This window comes from Phalacrocorax carbo, chromosome 7 (genome assembly GCF_963921805.1).
Source record: "Phalacrocorax carbo chromosome 7, bPhaCar2.1, whole genome shotgun sequence".
In the NCBI taxonomy this organism is placed as follows: domain Eukaryota; kingdom Metazoa; phylum Chordata; class Aves; order Suliformes; family Phalacrocoracidae; genus Phalacrocorax; species Phalacrocorax carbo.
In genome coordinates this window covers 39,621,088-39,634,787 of record NC_087519.1, presented here as the reverse complement: position 1 = coordinate 39,634,787, position 13,700 = coordinate 39,621,088, and the positions used below count along the sequence as shown (strand labels likewise).

Here is a 13,700-nt window from a genome sequence, read left to right as displayed (position 1 = left end):
TTATGGTCTCTGAGACCTGAGTATTTTACCCAGGCAGGTCACTGCAGTAACATGACTGCTAGTTTTGGTGCCAGGGTGGGTTTGGGTGTTTGTGACAGCACTGCCTTTTGCTGTGCAGGCACACCCTTTGAATCTGGGGGTTTTTACTTCTTTTTTTGTTGTTGTTGTTTGGTTGTTTTTTTTTTGCCCTTGCACCATGAAATACCCCTCTGCATTAGCATACAGGATTTCAGCTAGCTGGGTGCCTTGCACCAGGGCACATGGAACCTGGAAAAAACTGGGACACTACTTTTAAGATTATCTTTAAAGAAGACTTTGGAGAAAGAAGCTGATTTCTTTTATGAGGGGGTGCTGGGTCCCTGCAGTGTGTTCTGTCACCATATGACAAGATTTCTAAAAGGAGCAGAATCAGTAGGACACTGGTGTATCAGTCTGCAAAGAGCAGCTTCCTTCGCTCGCCTCCCATATTTGACTAAACTGGTATCACACGGTTCAGTCTCCCCACTCCCCTCCCACCGCCTGCCAGCTTCCGCCAACAGTCCTCTCAAAATGTGCTTTGTAACTAAAGACTCTCCTAAAGAGCTGACTCTTTCAGTTCTTCTGCGTAACAAAAACTTGTGCTGCTCATAAATAGATTTGCAATTACCAAGGGAAACAAGAATCTGTACAATCCAGCTGCATCAGAACTGACCTCCCATCCTGTCTTAAAGAAGCCCCTGAAATTCAACACACGTCGCTTGGGCATAGCTGGGAGACCTTTGCGGGGATCTTTCCTTTGAACAACATTCCTCTTCTTTAGGATCTGCTGTTTGCAGCAGAACAGTCAAGGAACTGCAGAGTGCCTGTCGAGTGTCTTTATGAAAAAATTACGAAAGCTTTTTGCTTTTTGACTAGCCTGGGTTTTCATGTATTTCTTTTAGCAGTCAAGGGTAGGAATTGCCTGGCCAAAGCAGAGGATCCTGAGATTTATAATGAGCTTACAAACTGGTTTTCTGTTAATAACATCTGGTGGTCGGTTAGTGCCATCTGAGCAATTCCAAGCACTTTCGGAGCATCCAGGAGGTCAAACTTCCTTAGCTTTTGGGGTTTACAGGAGGGTAATGATTTCATACAGAAGTAAAAAAAGCATGCCCAAGGTTATGCATCAAACTGGGAAGAAAACTCAAGAGCCCTGACTGTGCTGGGTACTGCGGAAGGATTAAGCAGTAGAAACGAGGGAGGCAGTGGTATATGTGGGTGGTCCCTAGCTTTCCCTATGGAAGAGATCAACTATACAAGGAAGAGCCCTTTTATATATCATCTCCCTAGGCTGCAGGGGGCATGAGGCGGGCATACACCCAGCATAGTGATTTTTGGCTGCCCTGGTGAGATGAATGGGTATTACCCTTGCCTTCAACAGCAGGTATGTCAGCTCCCTGCAAGCCTGGGTGGGCTCAGCTTGTCTTAGATCCTGGGCTCAGGCACTGCATCCCCACAAAGTGTGGTTAGTTTCCCAGTGACACATTTCTGGATATCCCAGAAAACATGACTGGAACTGGGGCATGGAGTGCCACAGGGCAAGCTTCAGTACAAGGGCTCTGTGCTGCTTCTTGCTAGAAGTGCTGAACCAATGAGGGCAAATCAGATCTGTTGAATCAAAAGCAATTCCCAGCATTTCTGGCCTCCTCAGAGACACAATTGCTTCCTGGAACCCATATGGAGAGCTCCTCTGCGTGGGAGTTCACTTGCCCCAGGGCCTTGGATAGGTCTATGGAGGAATATAAACATACAGCCCTATTGATATCAGTGCAACTTTCTGATTTCTTTTATGGGGGGTATGAACCTGTGTTTCTTCCCAGGTGCTGGGTGTGCAATAGCAGCAGCATGATGCTCACTTTCTTTCAATATGATTACTAAAAAATGTTGCTTAAGACAATAGTCAGGTCTGTGCAAGACTGCCCGCAAGTAACAGGAGACTTCTGCTAGAACACAAGCTAATGGTTTGGAGAAGGCACGCTTTAAATGCAAGGTCAGCCGATGATCAGAGCCAGAACACCACATCATTGCTATTGATTGAGGAAATGAGCATCTAAACTGCTTGTTTTGTGGAGATTAAGTTACCTGCAAAGTAAGAAGGAACAGGGTGAAGAAGATATCAATGAGAATGCCAACGCAGGTGTTGGATTTGTCTAGAGAAAATCTCGATTTTAATTCTGCAGGCTTTCTCCTGGTTTGTGAGGGAAAGAGAGGAGTGGGGAGGACACTTCTAATTTTGTCCAGTTCTCCTTTCTCTCCCTTCTGTCCATGTGCACATGCCGAAGTATGTAAAGCATCCAAGTGTCCCAGTTCTTCTGATCATTCACGCACAGCACTCTGTCCCTAGGCCGAACCCACAGTGCTTTGGGTCTTTGAGCAGGGTTGGAGCAGGTGCTCTGGCATCTTCTGAACTCCAGTGTGGGGCTGAAGGGCAGGTACCAGGCATGTTTATTCTGTGCTGCAGCTATTTTTAACAGCTGATGTTACACAAACTTTCGCTGCTTCTCAAATCAGATTAGATGGCAAAGTCAAGAGGTGAGCAGAGAAGCTTGGTAATGAGGAGCAGCAGCTAACATCATTTTACTTGCTGAATTGCACTGCACAGCTGCCTGCAGGCTGCAGCCAGCCCCTTGCTATTAACCTGGGGTCTGTTCCTTCTGGAGAGAAGGGGCAAGTGCTGACTATATATCCCATAGATAAGCTTGTGTGCAGTTTACATATGTCTAGGGATCATCATGCCCCTAAAGGTCTTCAGCAGAATGGTCATGGTATCTTTGTCATTTAGTAGCCTCTTGCTTGCCTCCTGTGCTGGCGATGTATATTTGTGATGTAATATTTTTGATCTTAAGAAGTTGGAGATGATCTATGAGGGACCATGTCAGCTTGTTGAGCCAGCTTGCAAACCCTTCTTTGCACAGAAAGTCTGCAAGGATAGGGGTATTATAGTAACTCATGGTCCCAGCAGCTTACAGGGAACCTTGCAGGCTGTGCAGGAGGAGTGGGTGATGCAGGGGTTGAGGAAGAAAAACAAGGCTGTGCACTGTGTGCAGGCTGGTGTGGAACATGGGCAAGGCATTTGCTGCTGCAGATACTGGGGCCTAAGTTGAAGAACAGGAGCAGCGCAGAGCTAGTGCCTGGGTCTGGCTTGGCTCCCAGAAGAACTCCCATGATATGCTTCTGCATGCAATGTTCTGTAAATCCTTTGTGGAGCCTTTCTAAGCCTGCCACTGACCTCTTCTGACCTCTCTCTACTTCCCATGCAGCAGAAGTGTCCATTAATTCAGTGACTGCCCTGAACATCACCCCATTCAGTTTGATGAGACCAGGTTAAACTAACAGAATGGCATCTTTCTTTGCTCACATTTTGTTTTGGTGGCAATGGTTGCATATCTAAGGCATCAGGAAGGAAGGCTTCAAGAAGGAATTACAAATTAGGAAATGCATATGTTAGAAATAAGTTTTTGTGTAATTTTTTCTTGTGGTCAGTTTCTTCAAAGACAAGTCTGTAGGTTCCTCTTTATTTACACAAAACTCTTCATGAAATAGCAGCATATCCCAGCATGCACTGCAATGGCCATGAAATCAGTTCATCTGAAATTCTGTAATGGGTGGAGAGCATCTTTGCATTGCTTTTTTTTTAATGGGAAGAACAGTCTCTGTGTCAAGTGCATCAGAGTCCCAGTTCATTCAAGGATGTATCCCAAATGTAGGTGTTATGTAAAAGTAAAATCTTTCTCTGTCTTTATTCTCCTTGTATCACAGTGCTTGGACTAGAAATAAATCCTATTTTCTTGCCACTGAAGGAACAACAATGGAATGAAACTCTGTCTGTAGAACTCATTGCTCACCCAGTGTTACTCTGAACTGAGTGTTTAGTAAGCTAACCAGCGAGCTTGGCCTATAGGTGCTGCTCCAAATCCTCACATTTGCTGCTTTTTCTCATGCTTATAAGCATACTTTCCTGTTATAATGTCAAGTTTTATAGCTTGGAAAGGTCTTAAACTAGTTACACAGCTAGGAAAACAGAACTTCTTTAAGGTGCTTTAGACAGAAGTGGTAACTGAACATCAGTCTCTTGCTTAGCACAATGCTAACTTTGCCAAACAATCTTTTCAAAAGAACATGTCACACAAGATATGACTGCAAATTATGTGTTTTGCCTGGTAGCAGCAAGACACTTCTTAAATATCAATGAACCTGCTTTGATGCCATGAGAGCTGGTCCTTCAGCTAAAATAAATTTTTTTGGTGTTGAACCCTACAAGTTCTGGGTTTGGTCTTTACAGACAACTCAACAGGGCTTCTACAAATTTCACAAGGTTACCTGTAACCCCTATTCCCTCCTCCTCCCAGGTGGTCCTGGCACTGAGATGGAAAAAAAAGAACGCAAATGGCCCACTGGTGCTATTGTCTTAAGTACTTAGGTCCAGTACCAATCTTGATATTTTTCTTCTTTGCATTTGCACTTACGTGCTTGCTGAGCTGGAGTGCTTGCTTCTGTTGTACCTACATGTTCCCTCCGCTTGTGTTTGGGTAGTTGAATTTGGGATGGAAGCTTTGTGCCAGGGTAGTGTATGCCATACAATGCTAGCTACTGGGATTCCTTGGAATCCCTTCACATTTCACATAGATTTATGAATAAGGGGGGCAGTTTGAACACACTGCAAGCCCCTAAAGCCTTAGTGAATCCTGAATTTGGCCATCTCAACTATTTATAGAACACTATGCCTATTCTAAATATATTTTCCTCAAGGGGACCTCATCTCAACCCCCTTCCACAGCTTAAATTGGATCAGCAATGCTGCTGTGATCTGTTAGCAAAATTTCCTTCTCTAGCTCTGTAGCAGAGCTGGAGATGTTGCTGGTCCAGGCCTTGAAGGGGAAATTCTGTGCCAGGTAGGGCTTGAGGGTTTGGTTTTAAACTCTGCGGCCAGTCAGGTAGAGATATTTGTGATATATTGGATCATTTCCTATGGTTGTTGCCCGATTATTTTTTTTCATATTCCTCTCTGCTGGTAGGTCTAGAGTTCTGGAGGGGGAAAACCAAGTGACTTATTGGCAGTGTATGGCACCTTTCCCTTTCAGGAGTCTTCAGCCTTGCAAACTAGGCTTAATGGTGAGCAGACAAAACATTTTCTTTGTAGAGGAAGTGTAAAGAGTGAAAGAGTGTTCTGTGGGCAGAAAGCATTTCCTGTTGCAAGGATGCTTGAAATTCCTGTTCTCCTTTTCTTTCTCTGCTATAGGGAAGAGAAGTGTCTCTTCTGTGGGAGTACCTACATCACAGTGCCTGGAGAGCTGTGCCTCTGGCTCTATGAGGTAGTTCTTCCTGAAATGTTTTCCGTGCAGAAGCCTCCTCTTTGCTAGCTGGCATTTTGTAACCCCTCTGGCAGTAGAGCAAGCTGTGCAGGCTTTGTCCAGGGCAAGCTTACTTTGTGTTAGTGAATGCAGGAGTGCTGCAAGATGGTATAGAACTAACATTGCAGGAGTGGCTCCTGCTTTCATCTGGCTTTGGAGGTTGATCATACATGTTCACTGTTATTTTCCAGGAAGATGAGCATGGGGCATTTAGAAAGCAGAGCTTGAGTCCCACCTGCTGTTTACTGCATGGGGTCAGACTGTCAACTGTATTGCTCCCACATAAGGGCAGAGGATCTCTTCAGGCCAAGGAGAGCAACTCATGCCACTGTAGATTCTGCAGTGGAGAATCTCTACCTTTCAGAAAAATCATATAATTTTCTTTTTCAGTCAAAGTCTGTACCATAGGATAGAACTTTTGGTGCAAAGGGCACACTGCAGAACTTCACAGGACAGTTTTCATCCTTCAAGTTTAAAAATATTTAGAAAAATATATCCTTTATTGAATTCTGTAGGTTTGAACCATTTCTTCCATAGGTTAGCAACACTCTGTCTGCCTCTCTCAGGAACATCTGCAGATCTACATGGCAGATGTTGCAGATCACAGTCCTGAGCGGAATATTTTGGGTCAGTGTAGAGGCAGGATGGGCCACCAGAACCCTACATATCCTGAATAGCTGTACTGCCCCACAGTAAGGGTTGGTACTGACTTGTACGCTTGGAAAAAAGCAACTGCTTCCTGTCCCTATGATGTGATTGACCCACACTCTACTCCACGGATCTTGGACTCAACTTAAAACTAGGGTGTAAAGCACCAAGGCTGCTTGCACTGGTTCAAGGACAGGAATTTGAAGCAGTGTGTCAGTGCTGCCTCCAGAAGTCAAATCAATTTAGGTACCCACTAGAAATCCCCTTTTTCTGGGTACAACAAAGTAGTGACTGCCCCTTACTTGGCCTCAGGGATAGAGAAGCCTATGCAAGGCTTTGCTACTCCAGGGTAACGTAGCTCACTGCGTTTCTAAGCCTCGGAAAATGTCTTTGAGGTTAGCAGAAGATTTTCTGGGGCAGCATGTGGCAAGATCTCAGAATGGGATTAGCTCAGGACTTAGCAGGAATTGTTTCTTAGCACTCCTCCAGAGACATTTCCTCCTCTTGCAGCCTCTGGAGCTGCATGAAATGGAAAGGGTTACGTCCTTGCCTGCCTGGCAGGAAAATCATCCCAGCTCAGTGCAGCAAAGTGGACTGGGTCCAGTACTCTTGGAAGCAATAAAACAGCTAAAGTATATTTAACAAGGAATTTCACATGGAAGATTGCACGATTAGCCTGAATATTGCCCCAAGATGCATTCCGCTTCACCCACAGGCCTCTTCCTACCATCTCCTTGGCTCTTCCAAGGAATCGGTGTCAGAATAGCCTTAGATTTTGCTCTGGTCATGGCTTACCTGTGTGCATTCAGATAGTGTTTCCTTGCCCCTGTCCTAGCATGCAGGAAAGAACAGGTCAGTCTCTCCAAAGGCGCTGCAGTGCCACTCAGGCCATCGCAACGCTCAGTGCCTTGGGATGCTGCTGCTGCCGCTGCTGCACTCTGCTAGCGAGACCCGCTCAGCTCAGGCAGCACCTGTGATCCCGTGGGGATGCATTAACTGGGGAAAGGCTCTGCAGTACTGGGGCTATGCCAGTATGGGTGCCTGGACTCTGGTGCTGGTCATTTGTGTTAGCATTTCAGTAAAGAAACACTCCTAATGTATCTGTCCGTAGTTCCTGGTCTGATGGTGTGATTGACAGCTCTGGGGCTCACCTCATTGTGCCTCTGGCTAGTTATTTCCACTGATGTCTCTCTACAACTGGCTTCCTCGTAATGGAAGGCCTCCATTTGACCACTCTTGATATATCAAAACAAAGTATAGTGCCTTTCAAACCATAGAGTAAGTAATGCTTGGCGACAAGAACTGGTACATTTGTGCTTGTAAGAAATAATGATATATCCCTTTTGCAGTGCTTATAAGAGATTCAACTTCTCCATTCAGAGACACTGGCCATAGTTCCCTCGTGGACTGTGTGAGTTGTCTGAACTGAGGCTGGGAAGGAGGCAAGAGCATTTAACCACAAGACATACATGGAGTGAAACATCCCAGGTAGCAGAAGCAGACTATGGAGCAGTAACAGTGCCAAGCTCAATTTTAAGCCTAATTTGAGCCTCGAATGAGGTGCTAATATCTCAGTTACTGTGTGGAGTCTCTTCTCAGTCCACTGTTCCTGTTCTGTGGACAGAGTGTAGTGGTATATATAGAATACACAGTGAAAAATTGGTTTTACGCAACTGCTGCGGGCAGTGCAGGGTGAAGGGAAGTGTCTGGTTTTGGTGATGAAAATAGAAATCTGTCTTCATGTCTGTGCTCTGGGGAGCTGATCAGATATTTTATGGCATGATACTGTCATTATAGCTTGAAGAACCAATTTCAGAGCTGGTTTCTGTAATTGCCTGATAGTTTAACCTGTCTCCATTCCCCCATAAGAGGAGGAAGTATTGCCTTCATTCATGTTGCCTTGTTCATCAGTAAATGTAAAGCAAATTGTAAAATCAGACCTTCTTGAACTAACATGTGTAGCTATTCATTCACTCACGCACAAGCCAACCCTCTGATGCTGGTCCAGCTTTTTCTTATACCAGAGAGAAAATAAGACCAGTGAGTCAATTAATATTCTCTTTTCTTTTTGAAGTGTTGGGGAAGCATTTGGATACCATGAGTGACAATATGGTGAAAAAACTAGTTTAGAAGGTGTTTAAGAAGTTAAATTTAGTCCTTGAAGTAGCTTTGCTGTATTTTAGCAGAGTCTTCTGCTTTTTTCCATTGCTCCAAGTATGATCTTTAGGATGGACTTCACCCATTCCCATGAGTGCAGGAAAGGCCCTGCCCTGAGTCAGGTGGGACTAATGGTTGGCTGAGTGCTGGGCCTGATGTACCTCTGTGTTAAATGAACAGTGGTGGATACCTCTGATTGCTTTTTTTCCTGCTGGGCATGGGATGGGTTTTAATCCTGGTTAAACCCTGTATACCAGATCTTTTTGCCTTCTCTTGAACGGATTTCTCTTTCTTTCCTTTGCAGGCATGGTTCAGAAACTTGACCAGAAGCTGCCTGTAGCCAATGAGTACTTGCTGCTTTCAGGTGGTGTGCGGGAAGGTGTTGTGGACATTGATCTGGATGAGCTGAATGTTTATGCACGAGGCACAGACTATGACATGGACTTCACCCTGCTTGTGCCCGCACTGAAGCTGCATGACCGCAACCAACCAGTCACGCTGGACATGCGCCACTCGGCTTTGTGCCACTCCTGGCTGAGCCTGCGTCTGTTTGATGAAGGAACTATCAGCAAATGGAAGGACTGCTGCACGATCGTTGACCATATTAACGGAGCTACCAATTATTTCTTCTCTCCAACAAAAGTTGCAGACTGGTTCTATGACTCCATTAGCATTGTCCTCTCTGAGATCCAGAAGAAGCCTCAGCGAGGGATGCCAAAGGTGGAGAAGGTAGAAAAGAATGGGACTATTATATCCATAATTTTGGGAGTGGGCAGCAGCCGCATGCTGTACGACATTGTCCCCGTGGTGTCCTTCAAAGGTTGGCCAGCTGTGGCACAGAGCTGGCTGATGGAGAACCACTTCTGGGATGGGAAGATCACAGAGGAGGAAGTCATAAGTGGGTTTTACTTAGTGCCTGCATGTTCCTACAAGGGAAAGAAGGACAATGAATGGAGGCTGTCGTTTGCCAGAAGTGAAGTGCAGCTGAAAAAGTGCATCTCCAGCAGCCTCATGCAAGCCTATCAGGCCTGCAAAGCTATCATCATCAAATTGCTGTCCCGCCCCAAAGCCATTAGCCCATATCACTTGCGGAGCATGATGCTGTGGGCTTGCGACAGGCTACCAGCCAGCTACTTGGCCCAGGAGGATTACGCAGCCCATTTCCTCTTGGGTCTCATTGATGATCTCCAGCATTGCTTGGTCAACAAGATGTGCCCTAACTATTTCATCCCCCAGTGCAACATGCTGGAGCACCTCTCTGAAGAAACTGTTATGCTGCATGCACGGAAGCTGTCCTCAGTCCGCTCAGACCCTGCCGAACACCTTCGAACTGCCATCGAACATGTCAAAGCAGCCAACCGGCTAACACTAGAGCTTCAACGGCGGGGCAGTACCACCAGCATCCCCTCCCCACAGTCAGATGGAGGAGACACCAACCAGCCTGATGACCGATTAGCCAAAAAGTTGCAACAGCTAGTGACTGAGAACCCTGGGAAGTCCATCTCCGTCTTCATTAACCCAGATGATGTCACAAGGCCCCACTTCAGAATTGATGATAAATTTTTCTGAGCTTTCATCAGTGTTTCTTGGGATTTTTTCCTTTTGTTTCATTTTTTAAAACTCTTGCAGTGTGCAGGTTTTTTTCATTTGTTTTTCCTTGATGACTTAGTCTCTTGTTTTTTACATATCCAGCGTAGATTGGATCTGTTGAGAACAGTCTGAATAAATTATAATTCCTGGTTCTGCAGGACGGTGCAGATTTTGAAATACTATATTACTATTTCATTGCTGCTTTGATTTTTTTTCCTCCACCCAGCCCCGTTGCCTGTAAGTAGTTTCTAAAGGAGAACATGCACCGTAAACACACATGCCACAGTGTAATGTAGATTTTTTTTTTCAAGCTTCCATAATTTATGTACATTGTTGGGCCTGGGGAAGGGAGAACTCACCTTCCGTTGCTTTAGAAATTCACTTCTTTTCCATGAGCTTCCATCACCCTAAAGAAATGAGGAGAGACTCTGGGTTGGAAAGCACTACTGGCAATTTCATGAGGCCAAATCAACTGGGCTGAAGCCCAGTTCATCTGTTCTTCACACTTCTCATACTAGGGGAGAAAGTTGACTTCAAAGATGATGATGCAGCTTTGGGGGGATAGAGTTGTTTCTGTTTTGATCTACTTTTTGAATGTAATTGTTCTTAATTGGACCTTGTATAGTCCAGAGGGTTGTTTCTGCTGCTTTTCCATGCGGAATAAGGTTATGGAATGTTAGTTTTAGTGTGTGTAATTATTCAAAGCCTTATTTAAATTCTATTAAAGAACATACCATTATAAATGTTAATTGCACTAATGAAATCTCTGCCATTACCTCAGTCCCACTGTTTGTGTTTCTTTCATGAATTAGCATCTGCTATTAGCTCTCAGTATTGCAGATTGCTTGAGGCCCCTCGGGTCTCATGGTTTCAGGTGATTTCTTGATTGTCTTTTGTAAAAGGCTCTTCCTTGTTAGCCCGGCTATGTGTGAGAAGTCAGATTTTTGCATTGGCATATTTCTTTGGATGCGTATTGTGTGTTGCAGTGCATATTGCATTAATATGTATTGCATGTTGTTGAAACAGGTTTACCATTAGATAAGGATGTAATGCTAAAGCAGTGGTATGTGCAAAGTAAATCAGCCAGACCTCGAGCAAAGGAGCTACCTTGCTTCTGTAATGCATGTATTAGGCCTGATCCTTTATGGCAGTTACCATTCCCTTGACTCCTGTGGACTTTCTGACTTACCCTGGGACGTATGAGATCTTACTTTGGTCTCATGTTTGCAGAAGTTGTGTTTGTATGTAAACTTGTGGTGCAACAGTAGCCTTGAAAAACACATACGCTTTCCTTTTGTGTGTAGGATAAGGTGTATGGTAACAAGGGTTAGTCAGAGCCAAAAATAATTCCAAGAGTTCAAGGATAGAGTGACTTTTTGTGGCTGGCTGGCCAGTGACTGATATTTAGGCCTTAAATCAGCAATTTGGGCTTACTGATTATCCCAGAGAAGCTGTTCTGATCCAAACTTGATGCATGTTTTAAAATGTGATTATTAGAGCAGGTTGGAGTATTTTTTAAATATTTGACACACAAATGTGGCGCATATCTAGTAAATTCTAACAGATAAAAATTGTGTATGAAAAATGTGTCACTTTTTTAGCCCAGCCTTTCTAGTAAAAAAACCAGGCTGGTGGAGCAACACACCAGCAGCTTTGGAAACTGCTTTATTAGATGGCAGGGAGGTTTTGATACCCAATCTAGTGCCCAAATCATGTCTTAAACCAAAACTTTGGCTCCTCCATCTCTTGGGCATATTTGAAAACTTCACCCCATTGCTGTAGCCAAGATGTTCACATTTACCTGAATTTACTGGTACACACTTACATGAGCCTGATGAAGCTCTCAGAAGTTGCTGGCTAGATGGAGTATATGAGGATTTAACTTTAAAGCACAATTGGCTAGTGATCGTGAGCCCCGGTGCAGCTGCGGTTGTGGTCCGGGGAAGGACATATATTGACTTCAGCGGAAGCAGAACTGGGTCCTACCAGTGTGGCTATTGCGAAAACTAAGTCTCCGTTTAAACCTGTGTAACCTGCCAGGGGAGGCAGGAGAACCGACTGGGAATCCTCTCCAGAAGTGCATGGAAAATGCAAATTTGTTAAAATGGTCTTTCCTCCAGTCTCCGGGACTTCTGTCTGTTGGAAAAAGAATCTGGGCTCCAGGATGAAGTTTCCCGTCACCCCATGAGAGATCTGCTCAGCACAAAGCAGCAGTAGCCTGGCAGGCAGAGTACTTTCCCAGGAGTCCCAGTGTCTGTGCCGGTGGTCCTGAGTTACGCAGAAACACAGCCTTCCTCATGCCAGAACAACGTCCAGATGACCAGCAGTTTCACTAGCCCATGTCAAGCTCTGGTGTGTGCTCCTTTTTTGGTTTTAATTAAAAAACATTTTGAAAAGTATCCATCTTGTTTTTCCTGCATTATGAGGAAAATATGTACATGTTGGGTATTTTGTGGGGGAGAAGAGGCTTGGCTTTTTACTGGACCGGAAAGCAATTTCCTGGGTAGGTCTGAGAGAATGTTATATCCTCTGTCTGGACCATCTGTCTTCCATGGAGACAGAATCCTAATCTCCAGCAGGTTTTGAATTTCAGTTTAATATTTGCTCCTTTCCACATACTACATCTCAACTTAATGAAGCAGTTTGCCAGCCCAGAGAGGTGATGTGTGCTTTATATATCAGAGAACACCAAAGGTTCTATTTTCTCCCTCTCTTACTGTCCCCTCTTGCCTTTGAGTATATGTTTGGACAGATTTGCAGAATGCATAGGTCTCTATGTGGGATTTCAAAGTAGTGAGTAGGTTTTGATACCAATGACCTGTTATTCCTTACTACCCCCTGCAAGTTTCAAGGAGACTGCAATGCTTTTCCTATTGGTCTTGAGAGTCTGTCACACAAACATTTTAGAGCACCTGACCCCATGGGGTTCAAGACTTAGCCAATCTGACAAGCACTGGGGTAAGAGGGGATTTGCATTAAACTAGCAATGTAGTCATCTTCCCTTCTCATGTCAAGAGGAGACAAGTCAGTGCTGTGAGCCCATGTCTCAATGGGAGATTCAGTTCTGCACCCACTGCTATGTGGGACAAGAAAGATTTATTTTGCATTTGCCCGTTAGCTACCTTCCTGCTGGCTTCTCCCTGTTGGCAGGTATTGTTGCAAAAGGACTGGGACAATTGGTGGGGGGCTGGCTGCATGTGTAAGAATGTAGGAGGTCTCTTTTTCGTGTCTGCATATTACTGCCTCTTACACTGCTAAAAGGGAGTGGAGTCTCAGCCAAGAGGGTCTGGCCTTGAGGCATCAGAATGGTGGGGAAGAAGAAAAAGTGCACTTCAGAGGCTCCACTTCCATTTCTCAGTGTGGGCCTCCTTGGGCATCCTTACTGTGGTCCTATACTGGAACAAGCTTCTGCCTTTGCTCTTTCCGTAGAGCTTGTAGCCAGTAGCACAATGGGAGGAGCAGCTAATTTGACTGGTTTCAGCTGTCACTTCTTGAAGACCCTGAAGAACCTGTCACTTCTTCAGGGGAGCACCTGAGCTGCTGCAGAACTGATGGAAACGCCAGCCAGTGAGGGGCTATTCTCTGTGCTATGTTGGGGAGAGCACGTAAATTAGAGCAGAAGGGAACAACAAATAGCCCAAGAGCTTTGTGAAAGCCTGCAGTCTCTGCTCCTTCAGGCATGTTATGTGAAGCCTTAGTCACTTCTGGCTGGCTGTGATAGATCAGTTTGTCCACGTTTTCCAGTGCTCCAGCCTGGGGAAATGTTAGTGCTGTAACCAGAAAACTACAACTGAGCATCAGTCATACTTCGCAGGAGATTTGGCAAAATACTGGCAGGAGTTTAACCATCCACTACCCATAACAGAAGCCAGTCTCCAAAAACCACGGAAAGAGTTTTTTAATGATCTGTCTTTTCTGTTGTCATTCTGTCACTGT

General features: G+C 44.9%; 1 protein-coding gene across 3 annotated transcripts in view; it reads left to right on the top strand.

The window, feature by feature from the left end:
* Positions 1-12,163, top strand: part of MB21D2 (Mab-21 domain containing 2) — a 66,946-nt gene extending 54,783 nt beyond the window's left edge. For 2 of the 3 annotated variants that reach the window (XM_064457600.1, XM_064457602.1), the window contains exon 2: positions 8,479-12,163. In XM_064457600.1, the coding sequence (XP_064313670.1) occupies positions 8,479-9,743 (1,265 nt within the window). In that variant the 3' untranslated portion in view covers positions 9,744-12,163. Of the gene's footprint in view, positions 1-5,033; positions 5,131-8,478 lie in introns of all 3 variants that reach the window. The other variant, XM_064457601.1, reaches the window with a different exon arrangement.
* The last annotated feature ends 1,537 nt before the right edge of the window (positions 12,164-13,700 follow it).